Here is a 16,649-nt window from a genome sequence, read left to right as displayed (position 1 = left end):
TTTTAAAAATTGCGTTTTTAAAAATTACGTTTTTAAAATCGCTACTTTTTAAAATCACACAGGCGTTTGGTAAAACATACTAAAAAATACTTTTTTTTATCAATTGAGTATTTGAATAACATTAGCATATAATTGCGGTTTCATGACCAAATTACCAATAAGGATAAACAAGACAAAGAGGATGAAGAAAAAAAGAAAAGAGAAAAGAAGGGTTTTAATATATTTTAGGTGGATATTCTTGGTATTTTTTTCATTCCCGTTCTAAAAAAGGTAACTATTGCATCAAATATCTTTTTAATAGAAATCGTAATTTTGTTTTAAATTCGCACTTTTTCAAATAAGCACCCTCTAATCAGCTTATGGAAATCGCAGATTTTTTTGCCATTTTAAAATTTGCGTTTTTAAAATCGCAATTCCAAACACCCTAAAGTTGCGATTTGGTTTAAAATCGCAGATTATTTTTTTGAAAACGCACTCCCAAACGCACCCTAAAAGAAAATTATTTCGTTCAGTATTTGACATACTCCACATAGAATTGGCGCATGTAAAGAAATCTTCCGCCGTCAGAGGTTATACATGATGACTGAACCATGAAAATTTGCAGCTATAAACGGATATAATCGCACCTTTATGAATATAATTTAGATTAAAATTTATTAGAAAGAAAATAACACAACTTCCAAGAACCTAAAAATTAATCATGCACCACAAGTTTCAGGTAATCTTCACTGCATATCTTAGATTCCAACATAGCCATTACGCCGAAGGCCCCATCTCCCTCCAAGAAAATTTTGAAACTTGCTTCTGATTCTCCCCGAATACCCCACCACACAATGTCCGGCATCGCATATCCATTCCTTTCATACTTTTCACGCATTGCCTCGTGTTCCATTGCCGCATGTTCCTTTTCCCAACTGTAATAGTCATTACACCGTCCCCAAAAATCATACACAAAAATCCTTTCGATCATATTCTCCTTACTCAATTTCAAGTTTTTTGCAGCTTCCAACATTTTATCAAACAGCTGTACGCTCTTCGGGCATTCACACATAGGTAGAGATCTCAAAAAATTTATCTTCGATCCAAGATCATCTCCTTCAATGTTCACAAACTCAGGATTGATGCTATATGTCAAGACCTTTCTCTTCCATGGGCTTGCACAGAGTTCAGATGTCATCAATGCAAATGCGAGACAGAATCTTGCTTTACAATCATATGTAGAACGAAAGACGTTAACATCTACGACTAAAATGCAATTTAAAAATTTTCCCTTTTCGGAGAAGGTATTTATCATTTTTTTTCCATTGGAGCTCAACTTCATCGACACTAACATAACCAAAAAGGTTTAATATCTCATAAGGGAACAATTCTTTGGTAATGGTTTTTGACATTTTACGGCACTCCACATTTTGGAGGTACTGCAAAAACCCTTCACGATCATGTTTATAGAACAATCTCTTGTAAGTTTCCATGGCAGTAGGTGTGATTCGATCATATTGAAGCTTATCCCATTTATTGGCACGCATGTAAATTTCCGGTAACTCTAAAGCTCTGCGAAGTGGGACTAGATATTCTCTCCGTAAACGATCTCGAACTCTGTAAACATAGTGAGACTCATCGACCCCTCTATATTCTGGACACGAATCATACCGAAAGAGCCTTCTGGCAACACTCTCACAAATTAATGTTGAACGATCATAAGAAGAATCAAGAGAAGGGCACCACTTCGATGCCAAACTGATTTTTGTTATCTGCCCAGAAATCAAATACTCAAGATCGGCCTTAAGTAGCTCAGCAACGAGACTAGAAATCTGATCATGTAAGAAACGGTATTTTGAATCATAGTTGTACCTCTCAATGGCCTTCCTTGCCATCATAATTCTTTTCCTATTTCTCAAATGCATCACCTTCCTTTTCAGCATTACTTTATAACTCATTCTCTTCTCCATCCATCTCGTTTGTAGCTTTCTCCTCCTTTTCTGCATTAATTTTGATTTCATTCTCTTCTCCATCAAAGCATTGTGTTATTTTCTTCTAGACTTCGTTGTCTTCACCATCATTCTCTGTTGTCTTCGTCTCCTAACTCTCTTTCTCTCCCTAATTTGGATGTACCGAACTTTTGGGCCATTAACAATACGGTAGAGAATTTCCAACAAGTCTTTCAAACACCCAAATTCGGCAAATGCCTTGACATTGTATGCTAACGTTTTGGAGTGGTACCGGTGGAGCCATAGAGCTGCGCTATAGAGATGCTCCCGGGTTTGTTTTCTATAATGACTGGATCTCCTCAATGCACAAATGAGTCTGAGGGAGGGTGGTTTGTGGACAGTGATGCCAAGACATCTCCAAATGCCATTGCAGACACACTGGCGAGACGCTTCTATCTTCAAGGATGCAAGCCAACCGTCTGTGGACATCTTCTGTGATCGTGAGATCCCATGCAGGGATTTTATCTCGGATAGGGTCGTCAGTGTCATCTGGATATGAATTCAGAGTAAATGCAGAACGAAGGACTTCTGGAGGCCCAAGTAGCCGAAATGGAGTTGGAGAAGTAACACACCGCCTGATTGATGGCTCACTAGAAATATATCTTATACCAGTCCACCTACCATTACCAATGGTAGCTTCAGTCCTTTTAATGGACATGCGAAAGAGTTGAAAAGCACAGTGACGCATATTACTAGGTGATGTAAGTTTAAATGACAAAATTGGATATAAAACGTACCCTCTATGTCCAAATGGAAAGATTTCGAGAGAAAGATATGATTCACCTGCGCCAAAAGATACCACCAGAGATATCAGGGGTTATATAACTTATAACCAAACCAAAAGCTGACCGCAACAACGTCTATGTTCATAATCACTAGAATAGCCACACAAACAACACAACTACAAAGAGAATCTCTCAGACAGAATAATGAATCAAATCCCTTTCCGGCTAGCAAGCCTAGCATAACATGTGGGGATTCAAGTCAATTCGCTAAACAATAGAGGGACAAAGACAACCCTGCTTGCACAGCTTACGTAATTGGTTGAGGATCGACACATATTGCAACTACAAAATCAAATACCATCAAAGCAATTAATACCATATAACTGTTGACCAATTTCAAATTTTTTTACTCCCCTATGAAATTTTTATTTATTTTTTACTTTTGCAATAAACTTGTAGGAGTAGCACATCTCGAAAACAACAGCAAACTGACCAATGAAAAAAAAAATTAACGACAACACGAGGAGTTGTATGAAGACAAGAAGTTTGACATACCAATTAACACAAACGGACGCTGCAACCGTTGGAGTGAGGCTGTACAGTGGAAAGAAGAATAGGACAGTTCGGAGAGAAATCTCTGCGCGGCTGCTGAACAGAGGTTGAGGCTAGAAGGAGGAGGAGAGGCACGCGATTAGGCTAATAAAGCGATCCTTTTTTTTTTTTTTTTTTTTTAATATGTCAGACGCTTAAGCTTGTCTTGCTATCTGTCAGAGGCGTAGGTGCGGTAGTTAAAAAACTACAGGCTACAGCACGTCAGCACCTATGCTGTTATTTGGACTGGGCTTTAATGACCGTTAAAGTCCAGTCCAAATACTACTAAATGGTGGCCTGCGTTTGCTTCGAGAGAAACCCACTTTTCACTGGTTGGCGCTCATCCCTTCCTCGCCGCTTGAAGACGCAGACTTGAAGTTCGCAGGCACAAGCACAGGCAAAGGCAAAGACAAATTCATGTCTCTCTTATTTTGTGTGAGAAGGGTTTCCCTTTCCCAATCCTTCAACTCTCTGAAACGTCATCGTCACCTCTCCACCGAATCTTGCACCGGCCGAGTCCTGTTTTTTGCCAGGAGAATGGAGAATGGTGTATCGAAGGAGGAGCACCACTTTTACTCGGCGAAAATACAAAAGGGTGACACCGACACCTTATTAGGTCCTGCCATTAAGCTCCCCCCAATCCCTTTCAAAAGTTTGACCCATATGGACCTTTCCCAAGTCCGCAACCTCTGCCATCGCGGGGACTCTCAATTTTACATCTTTAGTGCCGACACCGGAGAGGTCTCCACTCTCCCTGAGGTTCCTACTCCCGAATTTCCCTGTGATCGTTATAGATTAGAGGATAGCCTCAAACACTACTTTGGGTTAGATCCTTTGTCCAACGATGTTTCAATACAAAAGTATGGGAGTCATACCGTTGCTTTGGATCTCGATGCCATGGACTTACAATTCACACCATAAAAATCATTAGGATAAGTGCTGAAGTATAGGCATCATTCAAAATATCTGCTATTATAAGTAGAGATAGATTTTCAAACCATTGTTCAACGAGTTCCTTTAAAAGATCAAAATGCTGCAGGTCTTTAATAAACCTGATAAACAATGCAAAAGATATGATTTAGATAATACAAAATTGCCAACAACAACAACAATATCAATTATGGAAATATATGGATTAAATTGACTTACATCTTAAAAACATCGGTCATCAGCTTTCTATTCAGATTATAAAGTACACGTATTGCATCATCCTAAGTTTGTTAGACTTGCAAAGAATTGATAAAATTTTCATAAAGAATGTAAATTAGTAACTTATTATTATTTCATCGTAGATTTCATTTGGCCCGCGACAATGTATAACTATAAACTTAATTAGTCGCTTCCAAAATTCTCGAGCCAAAACTAATGAAAAAATAATTTTAAAAAGTTGGATTAGTAATTTTATAACTAATGAAAAGTATCGGGATACAACCTCTTCGAATAACCACACAAATGCTAGCAAAGTTTGTGCTTTCATCAAAGGCAACATCAAAACTTACCGTGTGACCATCTTTAATTGGAGAGGACGATGTTTCAACCCAAATGAGTACTCTACCTATTTCATTTATAAGATAACAAAAATATAGTGAAAATTACACTCTATCCTCTAAAGTTTCAGGGCATTATAAATTTAACTTTCAATGTTTCAAAAATTGCAATACACCTCATTAAAGTTTCAAAAATTTTCAATGTAGCCAATTCATTAACTATTTCCTTCCAATTTGACTAAAAATTGGTCATATGCGAGATACGTGTATTTTTTTAAAAAAAAAAATTCAAAATTGCCCTCATGTATTTTAACGAATTTCAAAAATGCCCCAAAGTCAAACCAAAATCCGAAAAATAATTAATGGTTTTTTTCAGCACCAATTATAATTTTTTTTTTTGTTTTTTGTTTTTTTTTTTGTTTCTGATTTTGGTTTCTACACCCATATTCTCAAGTTTCTACACCCATTTTTGATACTAAGTTTTGGGAGCCATACCACAGCAGTAAGTAGTAACTTACTATTTATTATATATATATATATATATATAAAAGATAACTTACTATTTATTTCATCGTAGATTTTCCCATTGTTTTTTTTAATTTTTTTTTTAAATGAAAATTTTTTGTTAAAACGAAAAGTTTTTTTTGTTAAACAGGATTAAAAAAATAAAATAAAAATAAAAACGAAAATTTTCAATATATATATATATATATAAAGAAACCGAATTTTTTTAATTTTTTCTTATATATATATATTTTTTTTTTAATTTGGTGGCTCCTTTGATTTGATTTTATTATTTTTTTTTTCAGTTTTAGATAGTTGGGGGGACATTAACAATGTTTTGATAGTTTGTGGAACATTGTCAATTATGTGGTAATTTGAGAGGGATATGTGAACTTTTCCCTTAAGAAAAATATAAAATTGCAAACATTACAATCAAAGAGAAGGATCCTAATTTATTAATATGGACCGCCTAATTTAAATTAGAGTTATTAATAGGGAAAATATATTATAAGTCCCTAAGTCAACGCGCCAAAATTAAAAACTCCCTAGTTTTTTTTTTTTTTTTCAAAAATTTACTCCCTGTGTCAATCGAAACTACAATAAACTTCCTATCATCAAAATTTTTTAACAGTCGTTAGGGCCACTCAAAACTCTTCGTTTTAACTAATTAAAATATTTATTTTTTATTAATTTAATTTAAAAAATTAAATCTAAAACAAAAAAAAAAATTGAAGGGTGGAGATTTGGTGGAGGAAAAACCACGTATCACTCCAACCTTTTCGGTTGTAGCACGAGCACGACATATATACATACCGCCTCCAACTTCACCTAACCATTGTTTTCCTTGTTTGGTACGTATATTATCATGCAGTAGTAGAAGCTGGCTTTGACTTTTGAATATCTTGTTCAAAATTTGAGAAAAATATAATCTTATTAACAAAAGCATATTCAATTGTGTAGCGTCTGCCTTTTACTAGTTGAGGTTTGCTACAATGCATTCCCCAATCCATCTCCTCCCTATCTTTTCTCTTTAACATCTTGATTTAAAAAAAAAAAAAAAAAAATTAAGAGAGAGGAGATGGTGGGGAGAATCCACAATTCGAACTAATGGCCTCTACTTCATTAGGCGTGATCCTAGTCAATTGAGCTCCCTCTTGACCCCCCCAAACTCCTATGGGGTGTCCGCATAAACTAAATTAAAAAAACCTAGGGACTTATAATATATTGTTATAATAAACCCCTATGGAGTTTATTGTAGTTTCGATTGACTCATGAAATAATTTTTTTTTTTTTAAAAAAAACTAGTGAGTTTTTAATTTTGGCGCGTTGACTTAGGGACTTATAATATATTTTCCTTTATTAATATGGACAGCAAAATCAGAGTTATTAATATGGACAACCTCATTAGATTTAGTGATTTACAATCAAATATTAATTAGAGTTATTAATATGGACAACCTAATTATATATATATAAAATTGCTATTTTAAAAAATTGAAAACCCAAACAACCCTTAATTATGTTTTAAAATCAAAATACATGTGAACCAAAGGCATATATACAATAACATACTAGTGTCCTCAAGAGGTAGCTCAATTGATTGGGATCACACTTAATGAAGTAGAGGTCATTAGTTCGAATTGTGAATTCTCCTCCCTCCCCCCCCCCTCCTCTCTCTTAATTTTTTTTTTTTTTTTTTTTTTTAAATCAAGATGTTAAAGAAAAAATATAGGGAGGAGATGGATGGGGGAATGCATTGTAGCAAACCTCAACTAGTAAAAGGCAGACGCTACACAATTGAATATGCTTTTGTTAATAAGATTATATTTTTCTCAAATTTTGAACAAGATATTCAAAAGTCAAAGCCAGCTTCTACTACTGCATGATAATATACGTACCAAACAAGGAAAACAATGGTTAGGTGAAGTTGGAGGCAGTATGCATATATGTCGTGCTCGTGCTACAACCGAAAAAGTTGGAGTGATACGTGGTTTTTCCTCCACCAAATCTCTACTGGTGTGGTAGTTGGATACAAAGCAGCACGTTGCGTCGCTGCCCCGTGCTCGCCCACCATGTTTTTTATTCTCCGTCTCTCTTTAATTGAAAAAAAAAAAGAAAAAAGGATTAATTAGGGTTTAATATAAAAATATTTGTAATTTAAAGGCATGATTTAAACTAATTTGTAATATTCTATATATCATTTAAATTAATCCCAAAATTAAGAGTATTTTATCTTTTATTTGTGAAGCTCTTTACATTCTATCATTCTCTTTCACAATAGATAGAGGTGGCCATTTCCACCCTTGCTATAGGAATGATCGTCCAACCATATCCTGTATCTACCACATTTGCATAATATTATGTGTTTTCAAACCGATAGTAAATTAGTAACTTCAAAATATATGAGGATTTTTTCATTCAAAATAAGACTTCAGCTTGATTAAAGGGTAATTTGAAACATTTTGATAGTTTATAGATACGAGTTGCAGTGACGCATAATTTAAAAATGTAAGTGTAACTTAAAAGGGGAAAAAGAATGTAATTTGGTCATTCTTTAATTTTAGTTATAATTAGATGATAGGATAAATATTAATAAATCTCAAATTATAATACCAATCAAAATTGATAATCCTAAACACATATTGACATGGCACTAAAAATTACTATGGTATCAAAAACTCAATAGTGATTAATACAGAATTTAATAATAATTTTTATCAAAGAATATGCACTGAGAGTAGAAGGGTGTGTGATATTTTTCATCAAAATCTATAAGAACATTATAAATAACCTCGTGAAATAAAGGTCGATGATTTAGCGGTTAATCCTGAAGAATATTTTTTAATTAAATTTACTGGTTTATTTCGTCACTCGGGTGTTTGCTAGTTTGTTTTGTTTTGTAATTAATTTAAAAAAAGGTAGGTAAAGGTTGTTACTTCTCTTTTGCAAGTACATGATGATGAAACCCAATTGGCTTCTCCTTCTGAACGCTAGAAGTCTAGAACCATCACTTCAGACTTTCGTTTCCTCCGTTTGACCGCGAACCACAACCTCTCTGCCAATTATAACCCTAATGCTTCTACACAATGGCGGAGATGTCCCTATGCGCCATGCGGCGATGAAGTATTACTTTTCGCAATTTAGGGAAAAAACGAAAAAAAAATCCCCTATTGATAAATAAAAATAGCGACTCGGCAGACTGCATTCATGACTCAGCTCAACAAATATTTAATATATGACTCAATAATTTAGTTATTTATTTTTTATTTATCTATTTTTTCTATCTTCAAAAAAAAAAAAAATCCACTTTTTTTGTTATTCTTATTATTATTATTAAGAGTAAGTTGTTGAGCTATGGTGATGAAATTCTTAGAGTCTATTTGTTATTGTGTTTAAAAGGTTTAAAAAGTATTTTTAACACTCAAAAAATTTATTTAAAAAAAATACTAGTTTAATAAATAAATTTAAAAGTGATTTTAAAGGTCAAAAAACCTAAAAATAGCTAAAAATATTTTTGACAAAAACTTAAGAATAAAGCTTTTGTCCGAAAGTTTTTTTTTACTTAAAAGTTCTATTTCTCAAACGCAATCTCAAATAGACTCTTAGCCATTTTGATTAGCTGAATGTTAAGTATTTTTTTTTATTATATTTTGTTGAACTATATGTGGGTGCTCCTAAGTTTTCTTTACTTTTCTATCGAAACAAATATATATATATATATTTTTCTAAGCTACTTTTCTATTAAATATTTGACATGTAAAATTTAACAAAACCTCACCACAAGCTGACGGCTGGGCGTACGACTGACGCTGCCACAGCATAATATTCCCCACTCGCCGCAGTACTAATGGTTCCACTCCAAAAAATAATAGAAAAGAAATAAAATAGGAAGAGAAAAAAAAAAAAAATATAATATAGGACAGTGAAAATCGAAATCGGCTCATTTCACGTCCATTTTCTTTTTCTACATCTCCTTCGTCTCCGATTGGATACCACTACTATCCTATTCCGAGGTCCGTATTTCCCTAAATCTCCGTCATCTGATTTTATTCCCGAATCTTGAATCGCTCTTATACGATTTGCGACAAAGTTTAGGGTTTTTTTTTTTTTTAATTTTATTATTATTATTATTATTATTATTTATCGATCTCTTTAAGTCTTTCATCTATGTGTATCGATTTGATATGAATCGCTGATAATCTCATTGTATTTTCGATTTTTTGTTTGATTAGAGAGACTGAGTGGAAGAGAGAAAGATGTTGGGGACTTTGAGGCAAAAGGTCGGTGCTGGGTCTTCTCTTATGGTACATCCGACAAGATTATCTGTTGGTTTTGTATTTTGTAAATGTTAGGTTCACATTTTCGTTTTAATTTTAATGGTTTCTGATTAGGTTGATTAGCTTAGTTGTTAATTTCGGTTTGCGCAGATTTTGGGACAGTCCTTACAGAGGACTCGCTCTGCTGCGTCGGCGTTGAGGAGTTACTCATCAGCAGCAAAAGAGGTAATGGCAGTGGCTTTTTTATAAATTTCTGTGCTGCTCGTTGCATTTCAAATGGATTGGCGTTTTTTTTTTTTTTTTTTTCAAATGTTTTCTTCACGTGCTGAGCTTATATGTGAAGCGTAAATCTGTCTCAATTGTTCGATGCGTGCAAGTTATTTTCTTCACGGCGTTCAAGTTTGTCACTTTGTTTTTCTAAATATTTGAAAATCGACTATGAGGAAGCTGATTTTTTGTTGGGGTGAGGACATCGTAGAAAAAATTTATACTTTCTAAATAATTTTTGTAAGAATTCGATCTCACGAGTATGTATGTATGGAGATTTGGGCATCAGCTAAGGAACCCGAAAACCCCCTTTTTTTTTTCCTGCCTGAATTATAATTGTTTTCACCCCAGTGGTGAGGTGTGGAGGTTTAGTTGAAAGGGTTAGTCTTTTTCTATTGGATGTTATAATATGAGAAGTTGTCTCTTCTCCTTCATGTTGGTTCTTCTTCACAACACACTGAATTTTTCTTTTGAAATGATAATTATTGACAGATGATGGTGAGAGACGCTCTAAACTCTGCACTTGATGAGGAAATGTCTGCTGATCCTAAAGTATTTTTGATGGGTGAAGAGGTGAGGACAAGTAGAAAGAAATTAGTATTTCCTGGATTTTATCTTTTTCCTTTCTTTTTATGCTCCTGTTTTATCTCTCGAGTGCAGGTTGGGGAATATCAAGGTGCATACAAGGTTAGACTTCAATATTTGAAGATGAATTCGTAGCTTTGCATGTCCTGTGAAGACCAGATGTTGACTTTATATTTGTCTAATAATCAGCTCTTAAATCTCCAATTTTGTATAGATATCCAAAGGGCTTTTGGAAAAGTATGGTCCTGAGAGGGTTCTTGATACACCAATTACGGAGGTTATTTCTGTTTGACTTGTCCTCTATTTGTTGGTTCTTTGGTTGCTTCTATAGTTGGTCAAGTAGATTAGTGATGATACTGCAACCCTCCTTATATGCTAAGGTTATGTCATTATGTTATATTGATACTTCTTGCTGTTCCTAGCTTTCCCCCCTCCCCACCCCTTGCCTCCTATTTTTTCTCCAAAAGGGATATATACATGTATAATTCATTTTTGTATTACTTGGTAGCAGTTGTCCAATACCATTTTCTCTGAAAATATTTTGCAGGCTGGGTTTACTGGGATTGGAGTTGGTGCTGCTTACTATGGTCTTCGGCCTATTGTGGAGTTTATGACATTTAACTTCTCTATGCAGGTTAGAGATCCCCTCTCTTGTATTCAACTTTCTGAAACCTATATTAAGATTATTTTCAGACGTTTTATGGTGTTGACTCAACCACTCAAGTACCCTATAACACCCAAATATGACATAATTCGAACATCTAGTAGAGTTCAACATATTAAAATTAACTTCTTGTTTTTCCAAGAAGATGATATCAAGATACCGTGGTTTCTGTACTCTGTCTCTCTCTCTCTCTCTAATAACTAACATACATAGAAGTCTTGCTCTGAAGGATAATGGGTATTGCCTCCTGATAATTTTGAACTCGACTTTTGGTTCATTTACTTATAGTACATTTTTCTAATTAGTTTATAGCTATCTTGATGGTGTTCAGTTTTAAATTTTTCTTTGTATTACTTGTATGTTGTTTTGGTTTGGCTTTCTAATTTATTTCAAATCATTCATTTCCTCTTGGAATCTCATTCTATCTATCGCGGCAGGCAATTGACCACATCATTAATTCTGCTGCAAAATCAAACTATATGTCTTCTGGCCAGATATCTGTGCCTATAGTTTTTAGAGGGCCTAATGGTGCTGCTGCTGGAGTTGGTGCTCAGCACTCTCAAGTATGTTTTCGCCGGCTTTATTTGTGTACCGCTTGTCCTAATGTCCTTTATGACACTGCATGCTTGGGGTTCATTTTACAGTAAAGGGAGCCAAACATGTGTCGATGTTCAATATAATTGATTTTTTATTTTGGTTTAATGCAGTGTTATGCTGCATGGTATGCCGCCTGCCCTGGGTTGAAAGTGTTGTGCCCATACTCATCTGAAGATGCCCGTGGACTGCTAAAGGCTGCAATAAGGGATCCTGATCCTGTTGTTTTCCTTGAAAATGAGCTGTTGTGAGTATCTCAGTGCATTGTGATTGTGATGTATTAGGATTATGAATATCATGCTAAACATTGTTGCTACTGATGTAAATATTGTGCTTCAGATATGGCGAGTCATTCCCTGTTTCAGCTGAAGTTCTTGATTCCAGTTTTTGCCTTCCAATAGGAAAAGCTAAGGTGACGTTAAGAATTATCTCAAAGATGATTGTTCCTGTTACTGTTATTCTGCCGTGTTCTCATTATAATGTCATTCTTGTTCACTTTGTTATTGTCTACTGTTCACAGATTGAGAGAGAAGGAAAGGATGTGACTATTACAGCTTTTTCAAAAATGGTGGGATATGCTCTCAAGGTTTGTCTCCCATACCCCCTTCAGATGTTTATTTCTATGTTGTTTTCTGTCTTCTAAGAAATAAATTGACCTGGCTGGTTCTTGACGAGTGATAATATGTAATATGCAAGATGAGAAAATAAAAAGAAGATTGCGAAGTATGTAATATGTATTGAAGCATGTGTATTAATGTCCAAAGGATTAGCATTAGGTGTAATAGTTGTGACTGTTGCAACTGCAATAATTAGAAACTATATGCTTGAGTGCTCTGGCATCGTTCAGGTATATTATTTTCTTTCAGATATATTATTTGCTTTGTCATGAGCCCCAATTACTATCGAAGATATGGCATGGTTCAGATCCTCAGATGGAGTTGATTCACATGGTTGTAAAGCAATAATTCTTGTACTGTGATTCATATTGCTGATAAAGGGCTTGGTGCTCTTATCAGTGTGACATTGCATTGTGTGTTTCCTCTGCTTCACTCTTTCAGGGATTGTTCCTTGAATATGCGGTTTGTCAGCTTCTTTGTCCCAGGCTAATCATATTTACGAGAATTTAAGACTATTCTCAATTATAATGCTAACATCACTTCATCTAAGCTTTTATCTATATACTCCATGGGTTCTAGTCAAGATCTGTGTGTGTGTGTCCCCCTCCATCTAGGAATAATTGTACTGCTTTTGTGTTCAGGCGGCTGAGATTCTTGCAAAGGAAGGTATCAGTGCTGAGGTAAAGAGTGAACTTAAAATTCTCACGACTTCCTACTTTTAGTTGTGGACACATTAATAACTAGCCCTCTCAATTTAGGTTATAAATTTGCGCTCAATTCGGCCACTAGACAGATCGACAATTAATGCTTCTGTCAGGAAAACCAACAGACTGATAACAGTTGAAGAAGGATTTCCTCAGCATGGCGTTGGAGCCGAAATCTGGTTCATCTCTTTCCACTATATATTTATCCCTTGCTTATCAGTTTTCTGAATCCATTGAACTTATGTTGTGCTTCTTCCTACAAACAGCACATCTGTTATTGAGGAGAGCTTTGGTTATCTTGATGCACCAGTTGAGAGAATTGCTGGGGCTGATGTTCCAATGCCTTATGCGGCCAATCTTGAGAGGATGGCTGTCCCACAGGTCAGTTATTACTATTGACCCGACAATCTGTAGTTAAATTGATAGGTTTGCACCTGTGGTAAGATATGGGAACTGATGTAATGATACTGTTCCTTGCTTGAAGGTGTGTAAATGTGAGTCCTATTTACTGTTTTGGTATAATTTCTTCTTAATTCTTGGTTCATGGTTGTACAGGTTGAAGACATTGTTCGTGCAGCCAAGAGAGCATGCTACAGATCTGTACCGTTGGCTGCAGCTGCTTAATTCTACCAATTTCGTCCAAAATCTTTTCCAAATCCAGGTTATAGTTAAATTGGCGGCTGCTTATGTTTTGGGTTTTGAAGTTCTCACCCATTAAAGATGAGTTTCATGATTTGTTGAATGACCTGACTTTCGGTTTAGATAATCTCTGATAAATGTGAATAACTGCTGAATTTTCAGGAAAGATAGAGATTGTACATTTTTTTTTCACTTCTCATAACATGGGGAAGAAGCTGCTTGTTAAAATAACCTGGAGAACAATGACTCAAGAGGTTGGAAATTTTGTGACTCTTTGTTGTCATTTTTTATTTGGCAGTTGATTTGGTACTTTTTGAATCCATATTTCAAAGGTACTTTATTTGGCTTTCCTATTCAGTGCATTACTTTCTTGTTAGGTCCCTTGTATTGTTTTGAGTTTGTCTCCTGGTGATATTTGTTTAATTTCGTAGCTCTCTGGCTACAATTGCCAGATATGTGATTTGTACAAGCTTAGGGATGCTAGAACTATATAGCGCATAAGATAATAAATGTCAAGCTTAGAAAAGAAAAAGGATAATAAATGACATAAAGGGTGAGAAGAAAATAAGAAAAAAGGGGTTGGGTTGAGAGTTAGACAAGATTATCACTAATTTTGGAGACATGTCAAGTTTCTAATGGTATGAATTAATTTGTTTTTTTGGTTTCTTTTTGCTTACTCTAAAGAGTGATTAGTACTTTTCAAATCTTAGAAAGTTATATTTCAAAAAATCAAGCTACAGGATAAAAACGCTTTTTTTTTTTTTTCCCCTTTATATTAAGTTATTAACTGCCACACAACGCAGCATTCGTTGTATATAGATGATTTTATTGTCTATAGAGATCTTCCGGGTCTTTTAGATGGTGTAGCCCAGCGGTGCATATTCTTTGGCATCCATTTCATGCAGGTATTGTCTTTAATCTAGTAAGGGTTAACAAAATTCAAAACCCTTACCGTTATATATGCTTAATAATGGTTCTTACTGTCCTCAAGGGGTATCTCAATTAGCCGAAGATCACGCCTCATGAAGCGGAGATTTTTTATTCGAATTGTGCTTCCTCTTCTTTTTTGTGGAAATGTAAAAATAAAAAATAAAATAAAATAATGGCTCTTACTGTATTGTTGTAAGTGCAACAATAGGATTTACTAATCGGAAGTGTAAATTACAACGGACTTTCGAAGAAAAAATTGCAAAATGACAGCATAATTGCAAGTGTTTTGTATCTTAACTAGTCCAAATTCACTAAGCAACATAACTATAGTATTCCTACTTGAGATTTCACCATAGAGCTAAGGCTTTCGTCCTATTATTCAATAACATGACATTTTCAGTTATTGTCATTGAATATAGACCGTCATGACATTTTCAAGCATTAAGTGGGTTTGTGCTAAGAAATAGGAGATTTATTCTTGACCGTCCTTGTTCAGTAACAAGAGACAAAATGCAAGTCAAAAAACTCTTCACATACGGGCAATGATCGATCACCTAATGACAATTTCTTTTTGCCGCCACAAGCGCATACAAAATCGTCTACAATGGGTAATTTCGCATGAAAAGTGCGAGAAGACAATACAACAAAGAAACAACCAAAAAGAGAGCAAAGGAACAACAAGACACAGGAGATAGAACCCTAAAGAGGGTTAAGGTCACATATAGAAACAATCACAAATGTGGGCAAACACAAAATGCAGAATGCTTCCACTTTGACTTGTAGAAGCAATATATTTAACTAGATGATAAGCAAGCCAATTAACATTGCGATGAATCATACAGAAGACGAAAACATGAAGTGAAGCGTAATATTGACTAATGCTAGAAAAGTTAGATAACATATATTATCCATATAAATGCATGGTAATTAAAAATTTGAAACATATACTTAGATTTAGGACGGTCCACTTCCCGCATGATGGATCACTCCAAACAAATTGAGTGAATCCTCTAGATGGCTGCCATTAGCTCTGTGATTAATAAAGTCATTTGGAAGTAAGGATAGTACTCGGAGACTAATAAGAAGCTTAGGCATCACAAAACACACTTTATTGATTAGAGAGAGTCTAATAGTCTTCTCACTTTGTTCTTTGTGAGGCATTTATTTTATTTTATTTTTTAAATTTTTTAATTTTTATCTGATATAGTGCTGACAGGAGCGAAGAAAACTTTTGAATTTTGACACTATCATTTAAGAAACACTCAAACAAACAAAGAAAACTAGCACCATATACACAACATGCATGACTTTGACATTGTTAGCCTACTTGACCTAACAAGTGGCTCGAGATCTATTTTGCATGTAGACTCCATCGAGAGTTTGTCCAATTGCATTGAGTAGATAACTACAAAAACTCTCTAATTTAAAAAATTTGGTCTTATTTCTGTTATTGTAATAATATACACCACATTTTTATCTCACTTTTATTTTGCTTTGTTGACGTGATACTGTCTATTAACCTTTAAACTATTGTTTTTAAAATAAAAATTGATCTATGAACTGATTCACAATGTCATATTAGCCAAATAAGATAAAAATGTAGTTGTATTATTTCTCTTTGTGGTATGACACGCGTGGCGGCTCAAGAGGTGATTTTGAATTGTTAACTTGGAGAGGGTGTGGTCACCTCAACTGAAAAGACAAAAAAAAAAAAGAAAAAAGAAAAAAGAAAAAAGAAAAAAGAAAAGAAAAGTAGTTCTTAATGGACAAGGCTAAAGCGTGTCCATGCAAATGCAAGGAAGGTGATCTTGACTCTTGAGGAATGGTCATCATATAAAAACATAATAAAATGGCTTATTTTCAACCAAATGGGTGTGCATAGAAAGATAGAAAGGTAAAATACCATTTGAAAAGAATTATCTTTGCCATTCGACAAAATACAATTACCTTTATTCCCTTAAATAAAAAAGTAATGAAAATATATATATATATATATATATCGCAGGCGCAGTCAGTTTGACGAGCAGGGCAACTGTTTTGGCGGGCAATTTAATTAAGTGGATGTAGACCAATTAAA

At 34.6% G+C, this 16,649-nt stretch overlaps 2 protein-coding genes across 3 annotated transcripts; one reads left to right on the top strand and one right to left on the bottom strand.

Moving 5' to 3' along the window:
• Nucleotides 1–613: 613 nt before the first annotated feature.
• Nucleotides 614–3,413, bottom strand: LOC132179302 (uncharacterized). Its single transcript, XM_059592007.1, has 3 exons — nt 3,269–3,413; nt 2,726–2,771; nt 614–2,605 (listed from the first exon to the last, which is right to left on the bottom strand). Exon 3 carries the CDS (start codon nt 2,010–2,012, stop codon nt 1,233–1,235), a length of 780 nt encoding a protein of 259 aa, XP_059447990.1. The 5' UTR covers nt 2,013–2,605; nt 2,726–2,771; nt 3,269–3,413; the 3' UTR covers nt 614–1,232.
• Nucleotides 3,414–9,191: 5,778 nt separating this feature from the next.
• On the top strand, nt 9,192–14,018 carry LOC132179254 (pyruvate dehydrogenase E1 component subunit beta-1, mitochondrial). 2 transcript variants are annotated; one of them, XM_059591936.1, is made up of 16 exons: nt 9,192–9,308; nt 9,528–9,575; nt 9,723–9,797; nt 10,332–10,412; nt 10,500–10,526; nt 10,639–10,701; nt 10,972–11,058; nt 11,526–11,651; nt 11,796–11,929; nt 12,022–12,094; nt 12,203–12,268; nt 12,941–12,979; nt 13,058–13,182; nt 13,270–13,384; nt 13,559–13,664; nt 13,805–14,018. In XM_059591936.1, the coding sequence occupies exons 2-15, from the start codon at nt 9,552–9,554 to the stop codon at nt 13,625–13,627; spliced, it is 1,104 nt and encodes a 367-aa protein (XP_059447919.1). In that variant the 5' UTR covers nt 9,192–9,308; nt 9,528–9,551; the 3' UTR covers nt 13,628–13,664; nt 13,805–14,018. The 2 variants fall into 2 exon arrangements, with proteins under 2 accessions (XP_059447919.1, XP_059447918.1); XM_059591935.1 differs by having other exon boundaries at nt 9,528–9,599.
• The last annotated feature ends 2,631 nt before the right edge of the window (nt 14,019–16,649 follow it).

The sequence above is a fragment of the Corylus avellana genome, chromosome ca4 (assembly GCF_901000735.1).
Source record: "Corylus avellana chromosome ca4, CavTom2PMs-1.0".
Lineage (NCBI taxonomy): Eukaryota > Viridiplantae > Streptophyta > Magnoliopsida > Fagales > Betulaceae > Corylus > Corylus avellana.
The sequence above is the reverse complement of the archived record's forward strand: the minus strand, read 5'-3'. Positions and strand labels throughout refer to the sequence as shown.